Genomic DNA, 26,313 nt, shown 5'->3' with positions numbered 1-26,313 from the left:
ATTAGTACCAGAGCTACGTGAAACACAAAGGGTGAGGGAGAGTCATACCAGTTACCCTTCGGGAGTAACACGCCCACGCGACTCTCATTTTGAACTGGATTCGAATTTATATCACTACGTTTCACCCTGATTCTCTTCCCTAAATTTAGCTCTTACACTGGCGAGGACCCCCGACCAGAATGTGTACGTGTCCACACGTGCTGGGGTGTACCAGCCTGGTATCCAAAAGTGAGACATCTATACTAGGGTTGCGGTTAAACAAGAAAGATGGCTCTCTACTCTGAAAACTCGGCACCTCAGTAATGGCAAAAAAGGGAAAGGAAACCCTTTAAACCAAATACGCAGTTTGTATTCCATCTGTTTCGTAGAAAGTCATTCGTTACATCCTAGTACGAAGGTGATTATTCATAACGTCTTACATTACCATACTATTTCGATTAATGGATTTTAGTAATCGCCAATTTGGATTAATCACCAATTTTCTCGCTAAAAATAATCCAGTTAGTCAATTGTGTTATTTCTTTTTTTTTTTTTATTTTCAGCAGATTGGGGTGATCAAGTACCGGTTTCGAAACATCAAAGGACTGCTTTAATCAATTAGCCATTGAAATTCTACCTGAGCTTTTATTTAACATGTATACCTAGTTTTTCGTTTAAATAACCCCAGCTTTTTGGTATCACTTTTACAAACACACTCGCGGTTTTTCGATTATTTTGTTAAATTTGATTACACAATCGACCCTCAAAAGCCTTTGTATATTTTGATACATGATATTTTTGACTCTAGTGTATGGTTGTACATTAGTAAATTGTTGTTGTCTTAAATTGAATCTATTTTCTTTCAAACTCAATTATATACCAGTATTTTTCAACAAAAACTTTCATTCCAGCAGATGGTCACTTTTATTGAACTCGGAAATTTTTTACTTTAAAATTAAGGGAGATATAAAAAAATCATAAGAGTAAAAAAAGTTTACAAATGGTCCTCGGAATACAGAAAAAAATTCAAATTGAATAAAATACCCGTAGGAAAAAAGTTTTCTTTGTTAAGTATGAAAAAAATCATATTTTTGGCCATTTCATCTCATCTACTTCCCAGGTAACAGTTTAAATATGATTTTTATATTTTTTTTCTCGTAGGCAAAAGGTTATACTTGAAGTTTGTGAGAGTAATTATAAGTAACAATTGGCAAAAGAATTTTTTTTCGAGCATTAAAAAAAAAAAAACTGTATTTTTTGGCTTGAAATGTGTTGAAAAAAGTTTATATGACTAAATTAATTAAAGAGCCAAAGATCTTGAGGGTTGTTCGCATGTCGAAAAGTAATTACTAACCTCATCGGTTTCCCATAAATTTATGACGACACGATTTTAAAGAAAGTAAACAGAAAAGAGTAGAGTTTTTCTGTCATTCTCAATTAACTTAAGAGTTCAAGTTCTTGAGAGTTGGCGCCGAGCTCTAATAAACTTTTAATTAGGTACTTTACGTAAGGCCGAGTCGGATGCACTTTGAAAGCCGTTAGTGTGGCTAGCCGCTGATTGAGGCCGCGACATTTTGGCTTGGGGTCTAAGTTTATAATTTCTGGCTGTTAATCTTTTCGATAATGACGTTGATACTTTTACTACTTTCAAAATGTTTAAATAACGTCAAAAGTGTTTACTGTCAGCAAAGCCAACGAAAAGTTGTTAACGTCAATTCCAGATTTCATTCTATTGAGAGTTTCGTGTTTCTTGGACACAAAGTTTTCCGAGATCAATGACAATGTAGCCTTACTCATAGCCATAGTCGTACAGTGTTTGTTGGATATCGATTGGTAAATTTGTTAGCAACATCAAAACTATTATGTATGCATGGAATATTCATATCAAACATATGCTTGTTACGAAAGTATCCTTTGATCGAATATCCATCAACGCTTTACCTAACTATCTGTCAGTTATTTTGACCTGCTTTATTTTAATTTATGAAACTAGTTATCGAAATATCCTAGATTATTCAAACCTGATACATTGTCATCATTCATAATGTAATTTTTTTTGCGAAAATTCACCTCTATACAATATCAACGTCTTTTTTTTATTTTCTCATCTATAAAAAATAGACATACGAAATTTTTTTATAAGTAAAAAAAGATGACAAATGATTCCTAAAATACAAAAAAGAATTCAAAGTGGGTAAAATGGCCATAGAAAAAAAGTTTTCTTTGTTAGTTATGAAAAAAATCGCATTTTTGACCATTTAACCCTCTGTATCTTTAAGATATCGAGTCAATAGCAATCCAAATATTTTTTTTTCCACACTCTAGATGTCATCTCTAAATATTTAACAGAAAATTAAAAAGAAAGAGACCATAAAAAAATTTTTTTTCCACCCTCAAAGAGAAAAAATTTCGTTCTCTGACTTTAAGCATGTCGAAAAAATTTTTTAGTCAAAAAATTTTTCTCTCAATGCAAACATACTCCAATAAAATTGAATCCAAGAGCAAAAAAAAATTTTTTTTATCACTGCAAAAATAAATGATAATCTCTTTTTTACCCGCCAACTGACGCTGTTTTCACCAAGCATGCGTCACTAATAATGCTAATTCCCGAGCATTATTCATCTATTCCACGGTGGTGATGGTACATGCTCGGAGCAACCCGAAACTCAGCCTCCAGCACCCAAGTGTCATCTATATATTCCACACATAACACATACATACACATCCATCTAACCTATTCGAAGCGAACCGTGAACGTAGATGCTAATTCGGCTTAAAATCACACCGGTATAACATCCAAACCAGCATTGCTAATTTGAGAAACAATAACCTGAGGAAGACAGTCTGGATGAAGATGCAAGATCGAAAGTGGCGAGTCCCTTGAGCTATACTGTTAACTAGTCACAAATGAGCAATTTGTTATCTCGAGATTAAATCTTAGCGTTCGAATTCACCAAGGAAGATATTCCCTTTGGCTTATCGTTGGACAACCCCAGAACAGATAAGACCATAAACCGTAGATCCGCAACGGTTTACATCCCTTTGCTCCGATTCTCCAACTCCCACCCTCGCAGCATGATATAATGCTGACCAAAAGCTGCTCGAATTTGACTCAAGCATGTACTGGTTAGTGGGTTGTGATAATTACTGGCATGCGAATCGGATAGAACCTGCTGTTACCGTGCTTACCACCTAGGGTGGATCCAACCCACATGAGTGCCATCATCTAGGATATTAGTTAAGAGCATTATACTCACTCATTACTATCCAATTGCATTAATGAAGCTGCCTGGTGCAATTATTCACAGAAAAAAAATTTTTTTGTCTAACAGGTTATGGGCCCAGGTTATTTCATGCATTTTTTGAATGGCGATATCTCGGAAACGGATTGGCCGATTTTGATCCGGCTTAAGCCATTCTTTTAAGGATTCTAAGCTCTAGGTCGTGATTGAGTTTGAAGTCATTTGGTCGGGTTGTTCGTTAGTTATTTAAAAAAAAAAAGATCAATGTTAATAAAAAGGAATCATTGACGGAATTGAACAGGTTGGATTGTCCAGCAGGGAGCGTAATTTATTGCTGCTCGTTAAACCGTATGGGGTTTCTGTTCTCAGCAAGAAGAGAAAGAGGAAGAAGACGAGTACTTGTTGTGGAAAGGGGGATGGGTGGGCCAAAGTTGAAGAAGAAAAATGACAGAATGCAACAACAGCCATGTCTGGGGTTTCGGAGTTTGCGAGTTGGGTTGCAAGAGCAAGGAGTTAACCAACTGATTTGCATGCGACCACGCACTTGTTCACTTATCAGAGTCTAGGTACTCGAGAGTAAAAATAATTGTTTTGTTTTTTGGAATTACGACAGTAGTTTTAATTGATTTTAGCTAAATTTTGACATTTTTCGGGAGACAAGTTATCGTAAAAAAAAATTTTTTTATCGTCTTTTTCAAATAGGAAGTGTTAATATTGATAGTTACCTTCAGAGCTGAAGTAATCACGATACAGAGTGGTAATAGTGATAAAATGCCGGGCAGGTCGAGAAAGATCCAGAGTGATAGACAAAGAGAAAGATAGAGAGAGTGGTTAGTGCCCGGCTGAGATTGACCGACGGACAACTAAAAAAGGGTGACCATATAAGTGGTGACTTCCCACTCTCAAACCTTTAAATGTACGTAAATAATATAAATAATATGTCTCAGTCTACATCCAAGCTGTACTCGCTTTTACATCCAGACAAAGGATCATTAATATCAATTAATTATCAATGTAGGTCGCAGATACAACTCCACTCCAGATGGTATTAATAACAATAATTACAAATTGTGGGTAACAGTTTGTAGTTTGTTGTTTATTATATTGAGCTCAATTCCATCTGGGATTAATATACAGGTTTTATTTTTATATAATTGCAGGAAGATGGGCATTGTCATCATCATGACTAAGCCCACGTGGTTGCCCGCCTCAGAACATCCGGATAGTTTTCTCTTTTATTTCATTTATTTTCCGGGATATATTTATAGTTATTTCCTGGATTATTAAAAGCTAATTGGTGTCAATTAAAGTTTATTAGCTTGAAATTTTTTAATTGATCCTTTATTGATTAATTAAATTATCGGTAATGAACATTTTTACAGCAGCGCGTAAAGCGCGTTCGATTTTCTTAAAAGTTAAAAAAAAAAAAAAAAAAAAAAACAGGAAAATCGGTTGAGTAGTTTTGGAGTTATAGTCATTGCAAAATCACGGTACACCTCAAAGCGCGGAACAAAAAAATTTAAATTGCAATTTTGGCGGGAAATATGATTTTCTACAAGAAAATGGTCAATTTCATTGTTTCTTTCTATCCTTTAGACAAAATTTCAAATTGAAATTCAGTTCTAGGCGTGTTTGATTAAGCCACGTGCTTAGAAAAATTTTTAATCAATATTCTGTGGTAAATAATGAATATCCGAAAAAAATTTCGCTCACAATGTTGATAGGGAATTCAATTATTAATTTTTTCCGTTTAGTTAGAAAATTAAAAAGTTTTTTTTAATATCTCTGAGTTGAAAAAAAACTTAAGTATGATGTAATTATAATTCCAAGAATATAATTCGGGTACTTGGAGATAAATAAATAACAATTAAAAAAATAACGGGTCTATAGAACATTTTTGAAACGCTATCACGGAAGTTTTCAATGAAAATTGATAGTTTTCTAATTACATGATATTATATGATAGGTAAAACTCTGATAAAATAGTTAATAAATTTACCGTCTAGGCTTGGTGTCGGTGGGCGAAATGAAACATATGATCGCTAAGTGCCAGTGATGTATAATATAATATTGTATTTGTGTAATGTCAAGATATACGAGGCGTGAATTAAACGACGATCGTGTTTCTTGCACGCCGGTCAGATCGTTAATTAAATGCGCGTTTGGATTATCATCTTGGGGTTTAAAGAGTATATATACCGAGTAGAACAAGACATTCCACGGGGTCGCCCACACTATTCGTGACTGTAATCTCGTCACAAGATTTATTGTTACTGTCGTTTATTATATATACTATACACTCTTTTCTTACATCCCATCCAAAGAGTCTAGAGCCTAGAGTCTCTTCTGCCACGTACAACCTGGACATTCATAACTCAATTTTTCTCTAAGGCCACAGATACTTTATGTCTCCTTTAAATTGCTCTCAGATAAATCGCTACTGATTTTTTGTTTATTATCCACTCCCAGAGAGCCAAGCCGTGATCTAGGTTGCGATTCTACGAGATTGACTTTACAAACAAAGTGCCATATTTCAGAACCAATTTGACTAAATGGCTCCAAAATTTAACACGACCTGGAATCTGTAATTCTAGAAAAAATGATCCAAACCCGGTCAAAATCGACCGACTCGTTTCCGAGATATGGCGATTCAAAAAAATGCATGTAAAAGCCTGGGCCCATAACCTGTTAGAGGTCAAACTGATTTTGGGCTTGGTGATGAATCCTGGGAACCTGAACGACTTCTGGGGCAATAAGTCACCTCTAAAAGTCAAATAGATCATGTTTAAATAGCTGTAGGGTAATAAGTTTTATCAATGTTGTGGTGGTAAACGAACAAATGACACCCGATGCGTACAAATGAGACGTGTGAAGAGAATATAATAGCGACGGGAACACTGGTAACATTATCACAAATTGAAGCTTTAAATTCCTAGGTCTCTGTCCACGAGGACATACTGATTTGTCATGTTTAATGTTGAATCGAGGATTTACAACACACTCGATGAGAGAAAATCAGAGAGAATACTCTGGCTGTTGGATTACCAACATGTGCTAAACAAGTCGCGTATAACTGAATCTCCCGATACCAGTTCGAATGACTAATAATCAACGGACTCCCGCGCAGACCCATTGCTAATCGGCATTAACATGCACGTGTGTGCTCATGCAAATCGCTCGAAGGAGGAAAGAGGAAGAGAACTGAAGAGTGAAAAAGCCAAAGTAAAAGCATTAATATCCATTGAAATCCTCGGAATTTGATCAATGTCCAGTCTATATCATCACTAATGATGGATTTAATTACGGTACTAATTTCCGCGTGTCCAGTCAAGAAGAAGAAGTCCGTCGATCATTTTTAGCTAGTTGATTACTAGATTTGATGGTAAGCTCTAATTTTCAATAAGTATTTCTTTCAATAAATAAAATATCTTTTCAAAATTTTCAAAATAATCGGTAGAATTTATCCAAAAAAATTAGTCCACTATTTTGTGGAAAATTCCACGATTTATAAATTAATTCTCGACCAATAGAAACTTTTTTATGCCCAATCCATCAGCGTTGTTAATTAGCAGTAGCATCCCGAACTGCTCGGTGTATAATTAACAGAATAACATGTGGAGAAAAGTAATTTGTCGAACAGCTTGTCCAGCTTTGAGTCTCTTGTTTTTAATGGCTCCCGAGGCCCGAAAGAGCCAACAGCTCACGTCTCTTGATGATGGCGATGATGAAGGGGAAATCAACGGTACGTCAACAGGCGCGAACACGCCAGCCGGAGGCAGTCTGGCACGCCAATCCACCATCCGAAGACTGAAGAAGGACTGGAACTGAGGCTTCTTATGCTAATTTAGCTCACGGGTGGCCAAAATCGCGTTACGCCCTCAATACCATCCACTCAATAGCTCCAGCTAATTGCACGTGTGCCGTAATAACCTGGTTCGATTAACGTTTATCGTGTTACTGCTTCATCCAACTCCAAATCTACATCTTCTATGGGGGGGGGGGGGCGTATGGGGAAAGGGAGACCACCAAAAGGGAATAGGAAACTTGGTGGTGTTCCAGACGAGAAACGGGAGATGGAAAATCGAGGAGAGGACAAAAGTGCCTCAAGCGAGTGATGAACCAAGATGGGGATGTCAATGGAATAAACGATCAGATTCTGTAGCTTAGGGGATTTCAGATGGAAAATTCAATGGTAATTTCAAATTTCCGGCTCCAATAGGGAAGGCGATAACACCGGCCTAATTTATCTGCAGAGAATGAAGATTGTCTAAATTAAAACGACAATGCTTGTCACTGTTCGTGCTAATTATCACCTTATCATCATTTTTCCTCGAGGGATTTTAAGGTTGATTGTTGAAATAGAGGATTCTAACTACTTATGATTCATCTGATCAATACTACTCACGATCACCTTATGGTGCTCACCCCGAAGATGTTTCTCGCCCAAACTTTCCAACCATTTCCTTTTCGCACCGCCATTTTATGATCGTACTTTGTACATAAGTAGTTTTCAGTAGTCACTGTAAGTATTTCTACCTCGATGTGTGTTGTAGCTGGTCTCTGCTCTCGAAGATCCAATGTTCTGAGAGTGAAAACGCGGATTCTCGTCACGTATCGCGCGTGCCGAGCAGCTGGCCCCATGCCCCCCCCCCCTTCCAGAAGAACAAAGTCCTAATGACTTGGGCCGAGACGTTTATTTTTATCTCATTCTACAACTCGTTTCAGCTGTCCTCCTCTTCATTCACCCTGCCAGGTTTTCTTCATCGTATTTTGAGTTACGAAACTTGGGTGTAACCTTATGGGGATTTATTATTCTAGAATAAATGTCGGGATTTTTATTGTGGAGTGAGATATCTATAAAATACAAAAAATACTTTAATCCCAAACGTCATGAAGTATTTTTCCACTATCTAAAAATAGATCAAAATTGAGGGTCTCCCCGGAATGCAGAAGGGTATCAAATTTTCCGGCGTTGAACGGCTGTGAAAATAATTCCCTGTTTAGCACCCTCGTCAGTTATTTAGATTTTGACATGTGACAATGTTAACATAATACCTTGCCCATAACGTCTAACGAAAAAAATATTAAACAATTATGAAGTGAAAGTAATAATTATATTTTATAAGTAATTATTGGCGTTTATCAAGTACTTATCGTTCCCGGTTGGTGATGAAATTTCCTTTGACAAAGGCTGCTTTTAGCCGCCTTAGATCCTCGCCTTAATTCAATTTTCTCGTTCAGGCCGATGACATTCAAGTAGACAAGATATCTACCGTCCCTTATTACAATACATCTTCTTCGTCTTCTCTATCTTCTTATTCTTCTTCCTCAGTCCTGTTTCATTATTACAAATATTTAATCGTCTTGTTCGTTCCGTACTTGCCCACACTCAACGGGCTTCTTAAAGTAGCTCTTGTCAAAACGCCCTCATTACAATCTCAAATGAATTACATCAATCTAACAAATTCCTAACTATAAAGATCGTTTTATTTCATATTATTTATTACATCCGATTAGTTTTGCTCGCTGTGATATTTTAATTAAGTTTCTAGGTTAATAGTTGATGTCAAATTAAAATTTTTAAATTACTATCATTTTCTAACTAATCAATATTAGGAGCTCAAATTTTCAGTAAATGTTTCTTCTCATGGGTAGAAAGTCCCCGCAAAATTTCAAAATGATCGGTAGAGGTCGCCAAAAAAATTTTTTTTTCGTATACAATCATGAAAAAGTATATTTTACACACTAAAATGAATATAACTAAAAATCTAATCAATTTAAGTAGCTCAAACTTTCAGTAAATGTTTCTCTTTATATTCCGAAGATACCTAGAAAATTTCAAAACAATTGGTAGAGATCCAAAAAAAATTTTTTTTTTTCTAAAAATACGAAAAACTGTATTTTTGAAACTAAAATAACTATAACTTTGGAACTAATCAATATTAAGAGTTGAAACTTTCAGTAAATCTTTCTTTCCATGGGTAGAAAGTCCCTGCAAATTTCAAAATTATCGGTAAAGATGGTCAAAAAAATTTTTTTTTTCGTTTTTTCGTTGTTAAACTTTTCATAGTTTGCGACATTTGAGATCCTGATAAATTTTCACCTTAATCCATCAAATCCTCAACGAGATCTAAAAAAAAAAAAAATTTATAATACCCAAAATAACAAATCCAGCGTAATTAATAAGTAGCTAAAAACGCGTTAAACCAGTAGGTGAAAAAATAAGAAGCTTAATGAAAGCAGGAAACTCCGTTAATCCGAATATTGAGTGTAAAGTTAGCTCGTTGAATAAGTAACGACACAAAATGAAGTGGGAAGTTAATTAATCACGGAATTAATAATCCTTCAAGCAAGTGTGCATTAAACCTAAAATGAGTTTATTATACAAGTTTAATAAAGCCATAACGAAATATTTAATGACGCCAATCATCCAACGATTAAAAGTAAACTACCAACTGAAATCGTGAGTTTTAATAATTATTTCACGCCAAAATCTGTACCGGAGTCCTGTCCGATGGGGGTTGTTCATCCAATGTCAATATGTCATCTGAGCATGAGCACACATTTACACGGGCCCTTGAACCGAGATAGATCCCTTTATCGGCGTCCTTTGCTGAATGGAAGGATAACCCCATCACAGGGAATACAGAATACCAAAGCGTGTGAGGGAGAAAGGGACGGTGGAAACTATCGCTATAGCTCGATGTAAAACCATGTGGGCTAGATGAAAGGGATGGAAAAACAGCGCAGGATGGAAAGAGACAGAGTTTGTCGCGTCAATTTTCCAGGAGCCAAAGCCGTAATAGCTGTGACGCGGTACTATGGCGCCAGGAAATTGCACGGCAATCATTTCCTCTTGCCTATATGCCGAGAGTTAGATATGCCAACAGCTAGATACCACCTCTCCCTCTTTCACCCTTGTAGACCCATCATGTCCAAGCTCACCCCTTTATTCCTGCCGGGTTCTTCTCGCGGACACGTGTTAGGAGAGCCTGTAAGTACATATTTGCGTTAGGATTACACTCTTATTTATAGCGTCTGAATTTTGGGGGAGAAGATAGAAAGTGGGGTACTTTTTCTTGAAAGACGACCTCTAGTGATGGTCTGCGAATTTTTTGGACCTCCTGGTTTGTAACTTTGAAACTCATCAAAATTGAATTTTCAAATTTTCAGAAATTTTTTTTTTTTATGTTTCAAAGGTCTCTACAAAATTTCAAAACAATCGGCAGATGTCGCTAAAAAAATAAAAATATCATATTTTCAAAAATTTTCAATCAGACCAGCTTTCTTACAACAAATTAAGAAGCCGCCTTATCCCAAGTAAAAAAAGTTTTTAAAATCTAAGCTGTCCCGATGACACGGTACGTATGAGCTGTATATCTGTGAGTGATCGATCGCGGGAAGAGCCTGAGGCTGGTTTTTTTGTCGCAACAATGTCGTTTCCCATGCGAGAAAGAGAGCGGAATAACCTCATCAGTTTGCCAATGGACTTGAGTTGTGTCGTGTTGTTCCCTTTAACAATCTGTAAGCATTTCACAGCGCTTATAATCTTATCATGTCTCTTTCTCGCCTTGTGCTTGGGCCTATAAGAATATACACCTGTCTTTTTATTTTTCCGGAGTTTTTTCACTTGAATTTGCTGCCGAGCTTGCCAAGAACACCAGTTGGTTGTCGAGATCACATTCTCAGCAACTCTTGCTTAACATTGTTCTATATATATATATATATATATATATATATATATATATATATATATATATATATATATATATATATATATATATAAGGTCTTTTACTCATACGTATGACTTTTTGGTGGTACCTTGTGTTCGGTAAGTCGATAAAAGTCCAATGTATGACTTCTGGACACACGAATGTGACGGGAAACTCGAATTCTCGTGGTACTTTACTACATACAGCATATAGCTTAGGTAGAAGACAGATATATAGCATAAGAGGAGATAACCGATCAAATTTCACATATGACCGCACTATTTCATCCGTACTTCGGGTAAGAATGAAAGAAACCGAGGAAAAAGGAACAAAGTTACTATAATGATTGAAATGAGAGAGGAATTTAAGTATTAGCTACACTGTAGTTTAATGCTCTCAATGGGACAAAGTAACCTATTTTTTTGGGGTTTAATAACGCTCGTAAATTGTTGAATAATTACGGTGGTATATCATTAGTGTCACGCGAGTTTTTTTATAAGTAAGACAAGACATTGTGGTAGAGAGATATAATTGTCTAATTTATTATTTGTGAAAATTATTACTGCTATAGCCTATGGAACTAATCAATATTAGAGGCTCAAATTTTTAGTTAATAATTCTTTTTATAGAGAGAAGATCCCTAAAGAATTTCAAAAAAATTTCTTTTCCCTAAAAATACGAAAAACTGTATTTTTGAAACTAAAATGACTGTAACTTTGGAACAAATCAATATTAGGAGCTCAAATTTTCAGTAAATTTTTCTTATGGTGTTTTAAAGGTTCTTCCAAAATTTCAAAATGATTAACAGAGGATGTCAAAAAAAATTTTTTTTTGCTTATTCACTCAAAAAGAGTATTTAAATAACTAAAATGACTCTAGTTTCTTACCTAATCAATATTAATAGCTCAAAATTTTCCACAACTGTTATTTTTGACTTTTAAAGTGACCTTACAAAATTTAAAAATAATCGGTTGAGGTGGCCAAAAAATTGCTTTTCCATGTTTGTTATCTTCGTAAAGTTAAAAGATCGTAAAATATAAAGCGTCTATCCTCTGAAATAATTCGACGAAATGTTGTGTTTAAAAGCTTACGTTTTTCCAAGTTTATAAACAGCACAACACTCTTACACCCCAAAAGAAAGGAGAAAGGTCTTGATTAAGTTTTCGTGATGGGAAGTTTCTCATCGCTGCAATGATGGGCTTGTCCCCTTCAGATTCAGTACGGCTCTGCTAATCCCCCGTCCTCGAATCTAACTAGCAGGGAGTCGTTTAATCTCACGGCTCTCTACTCACTGAGGGTTCAAGTTCGTACGGCTAAATAAAACAGACCGAGAAGATAGATAAATAAATACATAGACATATTTTAAGATAATAATAAATACATTAATTATAATTTTAAACTGTCTAGAAAATAGCAAAACTGCGCAGACAGAGAGGAATAATTAGCGTTTTAAAATTCAAGAGAAACTCGACTCTAATTGCGATGTTTGTAATTGTCTACGTGTATAAGTCTTATGAGACTACTCAAGTATGTCAGAAAAGATTTTCCATTCCCTTTTTTTTTTTTTAATTAGACGGCTTTTGTTCTTCGGCGACAAAAAACCGAGACAAAATTGGACGCCACAATGCCAACTTACAACTCAAGTGTCGTGGTTAAGTAACTCTGCACTTTAAGCGTCTCGGTGTCAACTAAATTTAACTTATTGAAAAAAATGTTTTAAAACATTAATTTGATGTGTGACTATTGATTTCTATGAAGATAAGTTATAAAATTATGTTACTTGACATTTCTTTATGATTTTACGGCTTGAGAAGATTATTTTTGGCGACCTCTACTAATTACTTCCAAATTCTAAAGAGAACTTCTAATTGTAAAAATTAACGTTGACTGGAAATTTGAATCCTAAAAATTGATTAGTTCGAAAGTTATGGTTTACACAAAGTAGGCTTTTTTATGATAATAAGCAAAAAATAATTTTTTTAGCGACATCTATTAATCATTTTGCAATTTTGTACAAACTTTTGAAACACGAAAAGAAAATTTTACTGAAAATTTGAGCTATGAATATTAATTAGTTTCAGAGTTATAGTAATTTTAGTTTGCAAAATAAGCTTTTTCATTATTGAAAACAAAAAAAAAATGATTTTTGGAGACCTCTACCGATCATTTTCAAATTCGCAGGAGATCTTCTAGTTGTAAAAAAAAACGTTTACTGAACGTTTATTTTGAGCACAAAATATTGATTATTTCCAAAGTTACAGTAACTTTAATTTGCAAAATAGCATTTTTCATAGTTTTAACCAAAATAAAAAATTTTTTGAGATCCTCTACCGATTGTTTTGAAATTTCGTAGGTACCTTCTACCCCTCAAAAAAATCATATGCTAGAAATTTGAGCCCTCAATATCAATCAGTCCAAAAGTTATAGCCATTTTAATGGCAATCCCCAAATATCTAACCATCAGTATTTCCCAAATTGTTAAAATTCAAACATTGTCTACATCCGGAAATTTTTGACCGAACACTATTTTTGGTCACACCCAAATTATGTACCCCAACAATTATAAACTAAATAGAGGTTGTCGGGAACAAAAAAAAATAAAAAAACAAACCATAAAAAGCAACGAACATTTATTGTCATCGCGAATCATTTCCAGAAGGATCTGAATCAAAACCGTGTGTCCACTTATATTGACCGAATGGCCGGTTATTGTGGATGTTGTTTACCGTGATGTACGAGTAAACACGCGGCGTGTCTACGTTGACGTTCGCGCTATTGATAGCCGGGTATCCGCTGCCGTATTGAGACAGCAGAGGACTCACGGCCAGAGGATAGTTTTTGTTGATTTTTCGGATTCTCCAATCAGACTCTCCGAGCTGGACTCGTGGATTCCTCGTAAATTTTTCGAGATTTATATCGTCGATATGCCGGATCGGCACCCGCTGATGGATGGGCCTCGGATATTCGTCGTTCCCGTCTATGACCTCGTAAACTGGCCTCGTGTTTTTATCGGAAGAGATACCTTCAAGGTTTACAATAACTGTTAACATCAAATATGTCTTAAATTTATTAAGTTTGATTTTTCGTACTTACTGTAAGACAAAGGAATTACACTGCAGGGTGGCTTGGGAAGGTAAAATCTAGATGGCGTTGCTATTTTCCCTGGGTTTAGATTGATGACAGCCAAGGCTGATGTGTAGATCAGTGACGACACCGTGACCTCAAGTTTAAATTATCATTTATTTTAAAAATACTGTTGCATGTCTGAACGCTCAATTATAGTACCTTAACTTAGAATTTAGGGATAACTTTAGAAATTTTTTAAATTTGCACTTACTAACAGCAAAAAGTTGAGCCTAACCATCGTCTTCTGAAGAATCAGAACCACAAACTAATGCCCGCGATCCTTCTTGAGGGTATTTATAGAAACTAATTGAAATTACTAATGGAAGTGTCTTGTTTGACAGCGGAAATGATAGCGATGTCTCATCGTACATTATTATAAAAGTCTACTTTCATTTACGGTTTTTACATTGACACTGCCATTAACTCACGGGGTAATTAATCACTAAAAACTAAATTACTGTAATTACATTTATCATCACTTTAAAAAACATCTTTTTTCCAGTTAAAACTTACCTTTCAGGGCAATACAACTTTTCATGCAACGAAAATAACTTTCTTAATTATTTAACTATTAAATTAAGCGCTTTTTTTTTTTTTTTTAGAAGAGATTATTTTTATTTAGTAACAATTCAGTAGCGTTCTTCTTTTTCGACGACCACAGATGATAAAATAGAAATTGACTTTGATTTACCTTATCATGAATGGGTATTGAAGTTAATTTACCTTACCATAAACAGGTATTGGGTTTTTGCCACGATTCGACAATGTAAAAGGCTATTATATCGGCAATATCTCCTCCATCGGTAAATCAGGTTCCTATTATTCTTTTTATGGGTTTTATATAATATTTTACCTAGATTAATCATAAAATTCGGCTTAATTAACTTATTTGAATAAAAATGAGTGAAAAATCCAATTTTCGACTTTAAGTTTTAGTAACAGCATATCGATTTGCGGACGTTTTCTTCACTTTATAAAATAACTTAGCTGTCACGAGACATGTAATCTTCGGTAGTATAGTGGTCAGTATCCCCGCCTGTCACGCGGGAGACCGGGGTTCGATTCCCCGCCGAAGAGACTTCATTTTTGGTTTTTTAACCATTTTTTTTTTAATTTGAAAATTGAAAAAAGAAAAAATTTTTTTTTTCCAAAAATTACTATTGACTGGTTCAGATTCAAGGACAGTAGTTAAGATAAAAATAATTTTTTTTTATTAAAAAAAGATTTATCAACAAATTCGGTAGAATTTGGCGCCAAGTTCCGTTCAAAACGGAGCGCCAGACTACCGAATCAACAAATTCGGTAGAATTTGGCGCCAAGTTCCGTTCAAAACGGAGCGCCAGACTACCGAATGTTATTACTGTAAGCAGAACGGCTTTTCGGGGTTACAAAATTTTATTTTAATTCTGAGGTACTTTTTTAACTTAATTTGTTATCATCAAGATTAATTAATCACTTATTTTACCGTTTTAATCAATTATTTATACTTGCAACAATTTATTCACTTAAAATTATTAAATTTTATCAGCACATACTATAGCTCGCTCAGATTTTTCAATTCTGACTTTTTTTTGCTGGAGAAATATATCCGCCCTAGACTAGATAAAATAAAAATGTGTAGTAATCTTTTTAAAGATACGAAACTACAGTTAAAAAAGTAATTCATAGCTTACATTTACGACCGCCAGGATGCGCTGGAATTATATCCACATAAACTGTAGACAGTTTGCGGTAAACAATACAGCCAATGCGAGATTTAAGATAGCACCCCAGAAGTTTTTTTTTTTAATTTTGAACTTTTTTTTTATCATATCGTTAGTTCATGGTTTGTTCTTCATCGCTTACTATCAACATTTGTTTGATTTGTTAGTTCTCTATTTATTTATTTAAAAAAAAATTTCTTATTAATATATCTTTAAGTTAGCCTCCCTATTGGATTTTTTAATATTTTTTTAGCAATACGGCTCATTAAACCTCTCTTCTCGATTGTTTATGTATATATAACAATCGTTTCTACTTCACATTGTTTATTTGTTGTTTAATCAACATTTTTAATTAGCTGAATATTTTTATTCTAAATATTTGCAGTGCGCATACGTCAACTTTACGTTTATCCACAGATTCGGTAGAATCTGGCGCCAAGTTCCGTTCAAAAATTTCGTTGTAAACGGAGCGCCAGACTACCGACTGTGTTTACTGTAAGCAGAATGGTATTTCAAGGTTGCAAAATTTTATTTAATTATATGGTACTCCTTTTTCCAAAATGATATATCATAAAAGTAAGTCATACTCTATTTTACTGATATTAATTAATTATAATCAATTATAACATTTAATTCACTTAAAATTATTAAATTTTATCAGCACAAACTATAGTAAGCCCAGAAATTTCGATCCTGACTTTTTTTCATGGAGAAAAGTCACCGCCACAGACTAGATAAAATAAAAATGTGTAGTAATCTTACTATAGATACGCAACTACACTGAAAAAAGTTAATTCACAGCTTGCATCTACAACCACCAGAGTGCACTGGAATTATTTCTACATAAACTGTAGATTCAACGGGATAGCTCACTGAAGTTAGAACCCCAAATTTTTTTCTTTTAATTTTTGATTTTTTTTTCTATCACGTTTTCAGCTTTTCGTTTGTTCTTTATTATTCACTCTCAACATTTGATCGTTCTCCATTTATTTTAAAAAGAATTTATTAATAATGTACCTTTAAGTTAGCCCCCCTGTCGCATTTTTTAATATTTTGGTAGCAATTTGAGTCATCAAGCCTCTATTTTTGATTGTTCATGTATATTTAACATTTGTTCCTACTTCACATTTTTTATTTGTTGTTTAATTAACATTTTTAATTAGCTGTATGTATGCATTCTAAATATTTGCACTGCGCATGCGTCAACTTTACGTATATAGACTTTTAGCGCGGTCTTTTGAAAATTATAGTGACAAGCACATCTCATGTATAAAAAATTAAAAAATTTACGGGTGTAATTTTTTAGGAATTACCATTTAATTAATTCAAATAATTAAAAAAAAATTGTTAGACGTCAGCCAATATCAATGTCATTAAGTAAATAAATATTCATTTCATTTTTTTTTTTATTTTCATCAATTCTATTTTCATCAATACTACGAACTATTAAAAAAAAAAAAAAAAAAAAAAAAAAAAAAAATCCATAACAATTAATGTTTGATGTCGGTACAAAAGAGATTGACTAGAGTGCTCTTATGAGTATACTCAAACTTTAAATATCTATACTTTATATTTAACATGGGTTATTCTCATGGCAATTTTTATTATCGTTCTTATGAACGCGATGTCAAATGGCGGCTGCACATGCGCCCCATGACTTAGCGGGAAGAAGACCGGCAAGCCCGGGGCACGAGGCCGGTGGGGACGCCATGAGCGGCAGTTGTACTGGGACTAGTGACTAGTGCAATATACCTGCGTTCTCTCTGACAAAGAAATTATTCCATTGTGTTTTATTATTTGCTAACGTAATTAATTATCAGTTAATTATCAATTCTCATACTTAATTAAATTCATTGATTCGACATTTGTGCATCAATTTTAAACTTAACATAAATTCGTGGTCAAATATTTAAGACGCTAATAAAAAGTACGTCGTACTTAGCGTTTAGCATCGCGGCCATTGTCTTCAATCGCGTGATAAATTAGACGCAATAAATTATCATTGTTAAAAGTTTGTCAAGAATCTTCAATTCAGTTTCATAATATTCAATTATAATTAAAATCATTGTTAATTAGTTATATTTTGCAAGTGTTAATTGAATTTAGTCAATCGTAATTATTAACTTAACTTCATTGATGTGCTTTATTTAATTAAATTTAATCGTGTTAATTGTTAAATTCAAATCAAATTTACAAGAAACAAGTACATTAATAAATTTATATATTTAATAATTTGTTGAGTTATTCAGAAAGTAATTTAAATTAAATAGTAAATTCTCGCGTAAATTAGAAAACTATATTCAACTACTAATTTAAACAAAATATTCAAATCATTTAAATCAAAATTAATTCGATCCTCTCGGATCATAACATAACTTGATCCCAATGATCAAGGATTCGATCCCAGCGATCAATTCATAACATAACTTGATCCCACTGATCAAGGATTCGATCCCAGCGATCAATTCATAACACAACTTGATCCCACTGATCAAGGATTCGATCCCAGCGATCAATTCATAACACAACTTGATCCCACTGATCAAGGATTCGATCCCAGCGATCAATTCATAATACAACTTGATCCCACTGATCAAGGATTCGATCCCAGCGATCAATTCATAACACAACTTGATCCCACTGATCAAGGATTCGATCCCAGCGATCAAATTTATAACACACTTGATCCCAGCGATCAAGGATTCGATCCCAGCGATCAAACTTATAACACAACTCGATCCCAGCGATCAAATTCAATACTTGAACCTACTGGTTCTTTCAAACCATTCTAAACACACAGTCAATTCTCTTCCGATTACAAACACATGATCCTTTCTGATCATAATTACATTTTACATCTCTACTGAGATATTAACGGTTGACGGTTAACCACAATAACCTAACGGTGGCTGAGATCTATTCTCACCCCTCATTGCACAGCAGTGCAAACATATATACATTCATATCAACACACATATTCATTCACATATCTCTCAACTGTAACATCTTCGAGGAGTTTTTCTCTAGCAATTGCTAGAGTTTTCTCCTCTTGGGGAATAAATTAATCACAATTATTCACCCCAACACCGAGTCTTTTATTTTAAACAGATAGATCCTGAACCAATTCCTAACTAATCAACTACATATAGAAGAATTACGGAAATTCTCCTTAGTGGAGAGTTTGCGACAATACAATTAACAAAAAATTTCAATACTTTATTAAAATAAAACTTATTATAAAATTATTAAAAACTACACGTTGCCCTTTTGTCCTGTGACCTCTATAATTAAAATTACAAGAAAAATACACTTACTCTAATCACTGTGCTGGTCAATATAATTTTCAAAAGTCCGCGCTGAAAGTCTAAACGTAAAGTTGACGCATGCGCAGTGCAAATATTTAGAATACAAATATTCAGCTTATTAAAAATGTTAATTAAGGGGCACACCTAGTGTAACGGCCTAAAAAAAACGTGATTTTTGGGAATTTTTATTAAAAAAAATACTTTATCAATTATTTTAAAATTTTAAGAATATATTTATACATGTTTTAAGAATACATAATGAAATTTTTGTAGAAAAAAATTAAATATTTTTTAAGTTATCGTCGATCTCTAACGGCGCGAAAAAAAAAAGGTCCTTCACTGCTGCAGTGATTCCGGCCTTCTCCGTGGATGAAATCTAAAAAAAAAATATCTCGTTAAACTAGATAATATTGTCTGTACAATGACCTACGATAAAAAAAAAAATCAAAAATTGACAATATGGCGGCGTTTTAAAAAAATAGTCGAATTTTACCTAAAATTTTGGTCGTTTGTGGCCTGCGAAAATTCGATTTTTGATCATATCAAAAAATCGATAGGTCATTGTACGGAGAACTATATATAGAACATGTAAAAAAATTCGATAGTGATCGGATCATTTGTTTTTGAGTAATCACTGCAGCAAATTCGGAAAATGCTGTTTCGAGAAAAACGCGTTTAAAGATAAAATGATCGTTTCCACTGTTATAAGTGGTTTAAAATCATATTTACAGCTAATCTGCTATTCCAGGGCCATATAATACACTTCTTCTTCTTCGAAAAGGGCTTGTTCAGCTGAAGAAGCTTTTCTTCGAGATGATCGACCTTCTTTTGAAGAAGCCCTTTGGCGATAATCAGCGATTCGTATTCTCGTGTCGTCCTTAAGAGCCGCAAAATCTCTTGCTGCAGGTCCAACTATCACTCCCATTACATTGAATATCTTCAAAATTGACGAATAACCGTCATTAAATATTGCAGTTGCAAAATTATTTGACAATTCAATAGTTTTGAAGCCATTATGAAGATGCTTGGGTGAAAAGTGCCAAAGTAAACCGTTGTAGCTTTCATTGTTGTTTTGAGTATTGTTAATTTCTTATTAATGTTCTTTACACTTCGGCAACGTGTTCCCATTATTTTTTCACATGTAGATAGCATTCCAATTTAGCAACAGGAATATCATAAGGATTCAAATCTATAAGTCCTTTGTGGGTAGCGCTATCACCATCACCAATATAGCGGGTATATTTTACACCATATTTACTAAATGGAACGACCAAACATGTCTTTTACACTATCCACTTCCATTTTTGAGGCAGATCCTTTATGATTGGCATCACATTCTTCATCGTGTAATGATAGCCATTCCTCATAATCTTCAGGTTCGCTATCTTTTTTTTTCTTCCAAAAACACAACTCTGACAATATGTAGATTTTACGCATGAATCAAGAATTTTCTTGCTGTATTTTCCTGCCAGCGTAACTACTCCGAAACGGGAAGTATGGCCACGTTTTTTCCAGGTACCATCGCCGCTAACAGTCAAATTTGTCTCCGAATTTTCTTTCTTTAATGTAAGCTCTTTTTCTTCATTTATAGCTTGCTGCATACTGAGCTTACAAACAGTTTCGGCTGCAATCTGTAAATTCGTAAAACATCCCGCAAAAGTTTGGTCGTAAAATTTGCATGCTAAATCCATTAATCCACAGAAAAGATTTATCCCATTTATTCCGATGCCCAATAGACGCATCACAGCAACAATACGTTTATTTATTTCAAATGCGTTATTAATCATTGGTCCAGAATTAATATACGAATTGCCACATTCACAAATAATAGCAATTTTGAACCCTAGGCCTCTTGAACTTGCTTGATTAAAAGTAACTTTTTTTTGACAGGTTTTACACACCACTAAATTACTAATTGCACTAAAAACTGATAAAAATTGCAAAATACAATATCCATGAGATGGGTCAATCACAACATTATTGTCATTATTTTGTAATAACTTTTCTGCGGACATACTGGTATTCGCAGTAGATTGCTCAAATGTAAATCTATTTCCGGTAAACTTGCGTTTTTTCGCAATTGATCGATGCTTAGGAACATTGTGAGTTCCTTTTTTATTTGAATATGAAGATTGATCACTCATTTTCAAGAAAATAGCACGTGTAAAATTATGATGCGCTCGATACAACGATCACAATGAGACTAAATGTGTCTGGCTCCGAAAATAATTTACGTGGCAGTAAACGAAAAATTTCTAGAAATTTGTAGAAATTATTATAATGATATATTTTTGTATACCTGAGAGCCAACAATAGAAACTGGAATCGTGTTATAGGGGCTGGAAGAGACAGTAGACTCTGAACAATACTTCAGGTACGTCTCGCAGCTAATGACACTCTAGCTGCCGAGCGGCTGCTCTTTAAAATGTTATAACTCAAAAACTATTTGATATATCGATTTGAAATTTTAATATGTTATTTTTAAAGGTGTAATCTACCGAAATATGAAAAAAAAAAAAAAAATCGACTTTTTCGAAATTTCCCACTAGGTGTGCCTCTTAAACTAGAAATAAACAATTTGAAGTTGGAACAAAGGTTTTTTGTAGTGAAACTGCAATTTTTTACAGTGAAACTGTTTTTGTTCGGATTTTCATTAATCGTATAACTACATCTCAATTTAAAGTAATAAAAAGAGTTGTTACTTTTTATTAAAGCTCAAATGAAATATTTCACAATAATTTTTATCGTCATTAGAAAGTTATAAAAAACTCAGCCACTTAAGAAAATTTTCTTGGCACAAGCTAGATTTTTAAAATACTTACTTGTAAAGTGTTGTCCAAATCAATACGACTTAAAAATAATGTTAGTTTCGTATAAAATTTTTTTCAGCGTAATATTATCTTTCGTCGATTCGACATTGGGTGACTTTGAATCGTGCAGCAAAGATGGAGAAATGGTACAGTAAAAAATAATTATTTATATTAGGTATTTTTATTAATAGTAACGAGTTTTTTCAACAGTGTCTTGTTATGAGACATCAGCCTTGCTGCGATCCTGACTTGGAATGCAAAGCACAAAGTCCATATGGTATCTACTATTGCGTAGAAAAAGGTATTAACAGGACAGTAGATATTTTTTCTATATTGACTGAATTAATAGCATTAAATAGAATCTGCATTGACTACATTGATTTTGTATTGATTGCATTGCCTAAATTGATCCATTAATTAATTCTTTAGAGCGACTAGGCCAATATTGTGTCCCACAAGAAGATTGCAAAAATCTAAAAAACGCGAGATGTTCTGCGGACAACCAGTGTATTTGCATTGAAAACTACGTCCCTGTCAACTCAACAGCATGTCTGCCAAACTTGGGTGAATCTTGCCAAGAACAAGAGTGTTACCCGACGAATTCTCACTGCATTAACGGCCGATGTCAATGCAAAGAAGGTTATTTTCCGTATGCAATGAAAATGTGTCTTCCATGTAAATATCTTATCTCTACCATCCAACTTTAAATATGATAACAATAACAATGACAATAATTACGAAATTGCATTGATTATTTTAGCAAATGCAAGCAATGTAGTTGGATTTAAAACTCAGTTATGTGCACCTATTTTGGGTGGTTTTTGTACCTCTGACAGTGAATGTATATCGATAAATTTGCAGTGCATTGACTATAAGTGTCAATGCAGGCATGGATCTTCACCATTCAATACGCAGCATTGTCAACAACGTAAGTATAATTTCAATTGTACAAAATGATTGCTAAAATAATTAATTCATTTTTAAAGCTTTCAACACTACCGTCTGTGATGATGATATTCAATGCAGTAACCGTGTTAATAATTCAATGTGTGTCGGAAAGTGTAGATGCCTGCCGAATTATCAGTACAAGAATGGTAGATGCTTGCCAGAAATCGGCAACTATTGTGCAGACGAACAATGCGCAGCTGATAACTCTGACTGTATTGGCCATATGTGTCAATGCAAGCAAGGATATAGTTTTTACTATAATAATTGCATGTTATGTAAGAATTATCGATTGTTTTCAATGAAAGAGCGCTTTTAACAAGTAAAATTGTTAATTTCAGTGTTCATGAATGTCTCATGCGACATAGATGCTGATTGTGATGAAAATGGCAATGCACTATGCTCGAGAAATCAATGTTATTGTGGAATAGGTTTCATACTAATAAATAAAATCTGTGTGTCAGTAAATAAAACATACTGCTCCGCAACGGATGAATGTGGGCTTCAAAATTCTGAGTGCATTGATAATGAGTGCAAATGCGCCTCTGACTCTTGGTTAATCAAAAGCGGATTATGTTTGCCAAGTAAGAAACAAATTTAAAGGCTTAAATATTAATTTTTACACCGAGTTGTCGTTATGGTTCAGCTAAATTGGGACAATACTGCACAGAGAAGAGTCAATGCCGACTTATAATGAACGCAAAATGTTCGAGGACGCAAAAATGTGTTTGCAGTTCAACATACTTCCCCTTAAATTCTACGAGATGCGTATCGTTACTTGGCGGCTTTTGTTGGGACAAAAGCGACTGCCCGGCGCCGAATTTCGAATGCATTGACGAAAAATGTCAATGCACTGTTGGATTTTTGCCTCTGACCAGCAGTTACTGCATTGACGGTACGGAAAAAGTTTTTGATAATGAACGCTTGTATTTTAAAGGACTTAAAATTGTTTTTTTAGAAAATCTGACGTTGCTCTGCAATCATCGGACTATTTTAGCTCCAGCTGTGCGGAACACAACACTGCTGGCAAAATATTTAGGAAGTTATTGTATTGACAAAACCTACTGCGATATTGCTTACTCTGACTGCATTGATCATAAGTGTCAATGCGAACCAAATTTCGCTTCGTCTAGCAACAAATGCGTACCACGTAAGCTAATTTCTTTTCTGATTATTTAAACTTTATATTTAAATTAAACTATCCGACAGCCCCACTGGGCCATCGTTGTAAGGATAATTTGGATTGCAAGTACATAATGAATAGTAAATGCTCGGCTGATAAATTCTGCACTTGCGCCTTCAAACACTTTGGATTCTCCAAATATCAATGTATTCCAAGTTTGGGCGGCTATTGCACTAAAGACAATGATTGTACGGTTTACGCTTCCCAGTGCATTGATAATCAGTGTCGATGCAAGGCCAACTTCACGGCTGTATCTGGCAATCAATGCAAACTCAGTAAGTTCTAGCTGTAAAATTTTTTATTAAATTTTAGTACGAATACATTTTACTGCTGTTGATGATTCATTACAGATTTTTCACTGGTCAGATGCAACGTAACTCTGGATTGCGGCGAACATTGGTATTCAACATGTTCTGTCAATAAAAGATGTATCTGCCATGAAAACAGTTTCATGGTAAGTCAATGGACGTGTCAACCTATCTTGGGCGGCGCATGCTGGTATGACCATCAATGCGTCATCAATAATTCCTTCTGCATTGATTTCCGGTGTCGATGCGGTGAACTTTTTACTCGTTTATCCGATAATCAATGTATACGTACACTACCACTTGATAATTTTTAAGTTTCAATAATAAAAGTTTATTGCATCAATAAATAAAAATAAGTTTCTTTTTATTACCAAAAATCCGGTCATTAAAATTATCTTTCACAACCATTTCCAATTACCAAAAAAAAAAAAAAAAAAAAAAAAAAACAAGTTTTATATGATTTTTACCACATAACATTTTTTATTTGAACAAAAAAAAAAGTTATATTTAGTTTTAACTGATTCTTTAATTGGTCGATACAATTGACAGCAGTAAATCAAAGACCAATTTCAGCCAATTTTTGAGCACTATGGCGATCAAGCAGAAGATGTTCATAATTGCTGTAGCTTTATTTTCAATATCCACCGTAAAAATGGACAAAAATGCTGCGCATCAATCAATTAGTAATGACAATGCCGTAAGTATTTATCAGTTTTGACACACTGCTTGCGGACCATTAGTCGGTGAATATTGTTGGAGTGACAATCTCTGCGCAACCAAAAATTCCGTCTGCATTGATAATAAGTATCAATTCAGCAGAGATTTTACTTCTATCGATAATGGCTTACTGTATTTTCGGTAAATTTTTTGTTTAACACGTCAATGCAGCGGTGATCGATTGATTATCGGTGTCAATGCAGAACATATTTTGTTCCAGTAGCTAATAATTCATGTGTTTTGAAAATATAATTGTTAAAATTAATAAGTTCTTTTATATTTTTCTAATTTTAAACCTATGATTGAATCTGCATTGATATTTGATGTCAATGCAGCAAAAATTTAATAGTTGTTGCCAATAATTCTTAGAAATAATCGTGAAAATATATTTTTTTGTTTTAAATTATTGAAATTTCAAATCTATAGGATACATTAAATTTATTTTTGGTCTGAAAATTTGTAATGAACCTACAATAATAAAATTATGTTTAAACAAAATTATATTTTTATCACTCGTTCATATAAAATCTATTTTCTATCAGGAAATTCAATCAATAAAATTTTATTTTAAGTGATTATACATTTTTTTATTTCTAATTTACCACTATATATTCCAAAAATTATAAAACGGAACGACAAACGTCAATAAAAATGTTATTCTTTACAATATTAACTACATTGATTTTGAGTATCAATGCATTGTACTACAGTAACGACGAAGATGCATGCCAGGCTGCAGGACAATCGGTCAGTACAAACAATTAACCTTTTGTAACGTCGCCGTTTGCCTCGTTATGATCAAACATTGACATCGATTCTCCTTTACTGATTTGACAGTGTAATCCGGAGGACGCAGTACCGTGCTGTGACGAAGCAGTTCCATGCCAAGTAAGTGAGACGCCCGGATTGTACATCTGCATGGAACAAGGTATTGAATCCGCACAAATCTCCAAAACTTTTTCTACTTTCCATCTTTCCAATATTCGTCCGAATTCTTTACCTCAATTTAAAATAATTTGAACAATTTAATAATTTTCCAGAACAATTGGGATCTCAATGCATCTTTACTTCCGATTGTTTTAAATTCCACAACGCCGAATGCATTGACAATAAGTGTGAATGCAGTTCAAACTACATTAAATTAAACTCGACATACTGTGCCCCGAAATTGGGTGTCTTTTGCTCTAAGGAACCTTGCGCAGTTGTAAATTCTGTCTGCATTGATTATCAGTGTCAATGCAGTCCGAATTTCTTAAAATCTGACGATCGCTGTCTCGCAAGT

General features: G+C 34.1%; 2 protein-coding genes and 1 non-coding gene across 3 annotated transcripts; 2 read left to right on the top strand and 1 right to left on the bottom strand.

Moving 5' to 3' along the window:
- Positions 1-13,570: 13,570 nt before the first annotated feature.
- LOC141537668 (uncharacterized) lies at positions 13,571-14,388 on the bottom strand. Its single transcript, XM_074258791.1, has 3 exons — positions 14,272-14,388; positions 14,028-14,154; positions 13,571-13,956 (listed from the first exon to the last, which is right to left on the bottom strand). The coding sequence occupies exons 1-3, from the start codon at positions 14,296-14,298 to the stop codon at positions 13,571-13,573; spliced, it is 540 nt and encodes a 179-aa protein (XP_074114892.1). The 5' UTR covers positions 14,299-14,388.
- Positions 14,389-15,065: 677 nt separating this feature from the next.
- On the top strand, positions 15,066-15,137 carry Trnad-guc (transfer RNA aspartic acid (anticodon GUC)). The gene has a single exon. It is a non-coding gene; the product is annotated as a tRNA-Asp (tRNA).
- A 2,133-nt stretch (positions 15,138-17,270) lies between these two features.
- LOC141537426 (zonadhesin-like) lies at positions 17,271-24,633 on the top strand. Its single transcript, XM_074258419.1, has 11 exons — positions 17,271-17,568; positions 21,958-22,024; positions 22,089-22,179; positions 22,308-22,553; positions 22,639-22,806; positions 22,865-23,101; positions 23,165-23,407; positions 23,470-23,718; positions 23,782-23,973; positions 24,033-24,281; positions 24,357-24,633. The coding sequence occupies exons 2-11, from the start codon at positions 22,022-22,024 to the stop codon at positions 24,626-24,628; spliced, it is 1,950 nt and encodes a 649-aa protein (XP_074114520.1). The 5' UTR covers positions 17,271-17,568; positions 21,958-22,021; the 3' UTR covers positions 24,629-24,633.
- The last annotated feature ends 1,680 nt before the right edge of the window (positions 24,634-26,313 follow it).

The sequence above is a fragment of the Cotesia typhae genome, unplaced genomic scaffold (genome assembly GCF_013202065.1).
Source record: "Cotesia typhae breed Kobodo isofemale line unplaced genomic scaffold, CoteBio_Ctyphae scaffold_91, whole genome shotgun sequence".
In the NCBI taxonomy this organism is placed as follows: Eukaryota; Metazoa; Arthropoda; class Insecta; order Hymenoptera; family Braconidae; genus Cotesia; species Cotesia typhae.
This window is presented reverse-complemented; position numbering and strand designations above follow the sequence as displayed.

Bases quoted from the DNA above. Each gene is read 5' to 3' on its own strand.
- LOC141537426 (XM_074258419.1), top strand. The intron at 22,807-22,864 runs GTAAGTATAATT...TCATTTTTAAAG, and splicing joins TACGCAGCATTGTCAACAAC to CTTTCAACACTACCGTCTGT. The intron at 23,408-23,469 runs GTAAGAAACAAA...GTTATGGTTCAG, and splicing joins AAGCGGATTATGTTTGCCAA to CTAAATTGGGACAATACTGC.
- LOC141537668 (XM_074258791.1), bottom strand. From the start codon at position 14,298: ATGGTTAGGCTCAACTTTTTGCTGTTA. The intron at 14,155-14,271 runs GTAAGTGCAAAT...TTTAAACTTGAG, and splicing joins GGCTCAACTTTTTGCTGTTA to GTCACGGTGTCGTCACTGAT. The intron at 13,957-14,027 runs GTAAGTACGAAA...TAAACCTTGAAG, and splicing joins TGTAATTCCTTTGTCTTACA to GTATCTCTTCCGATAAAAAC.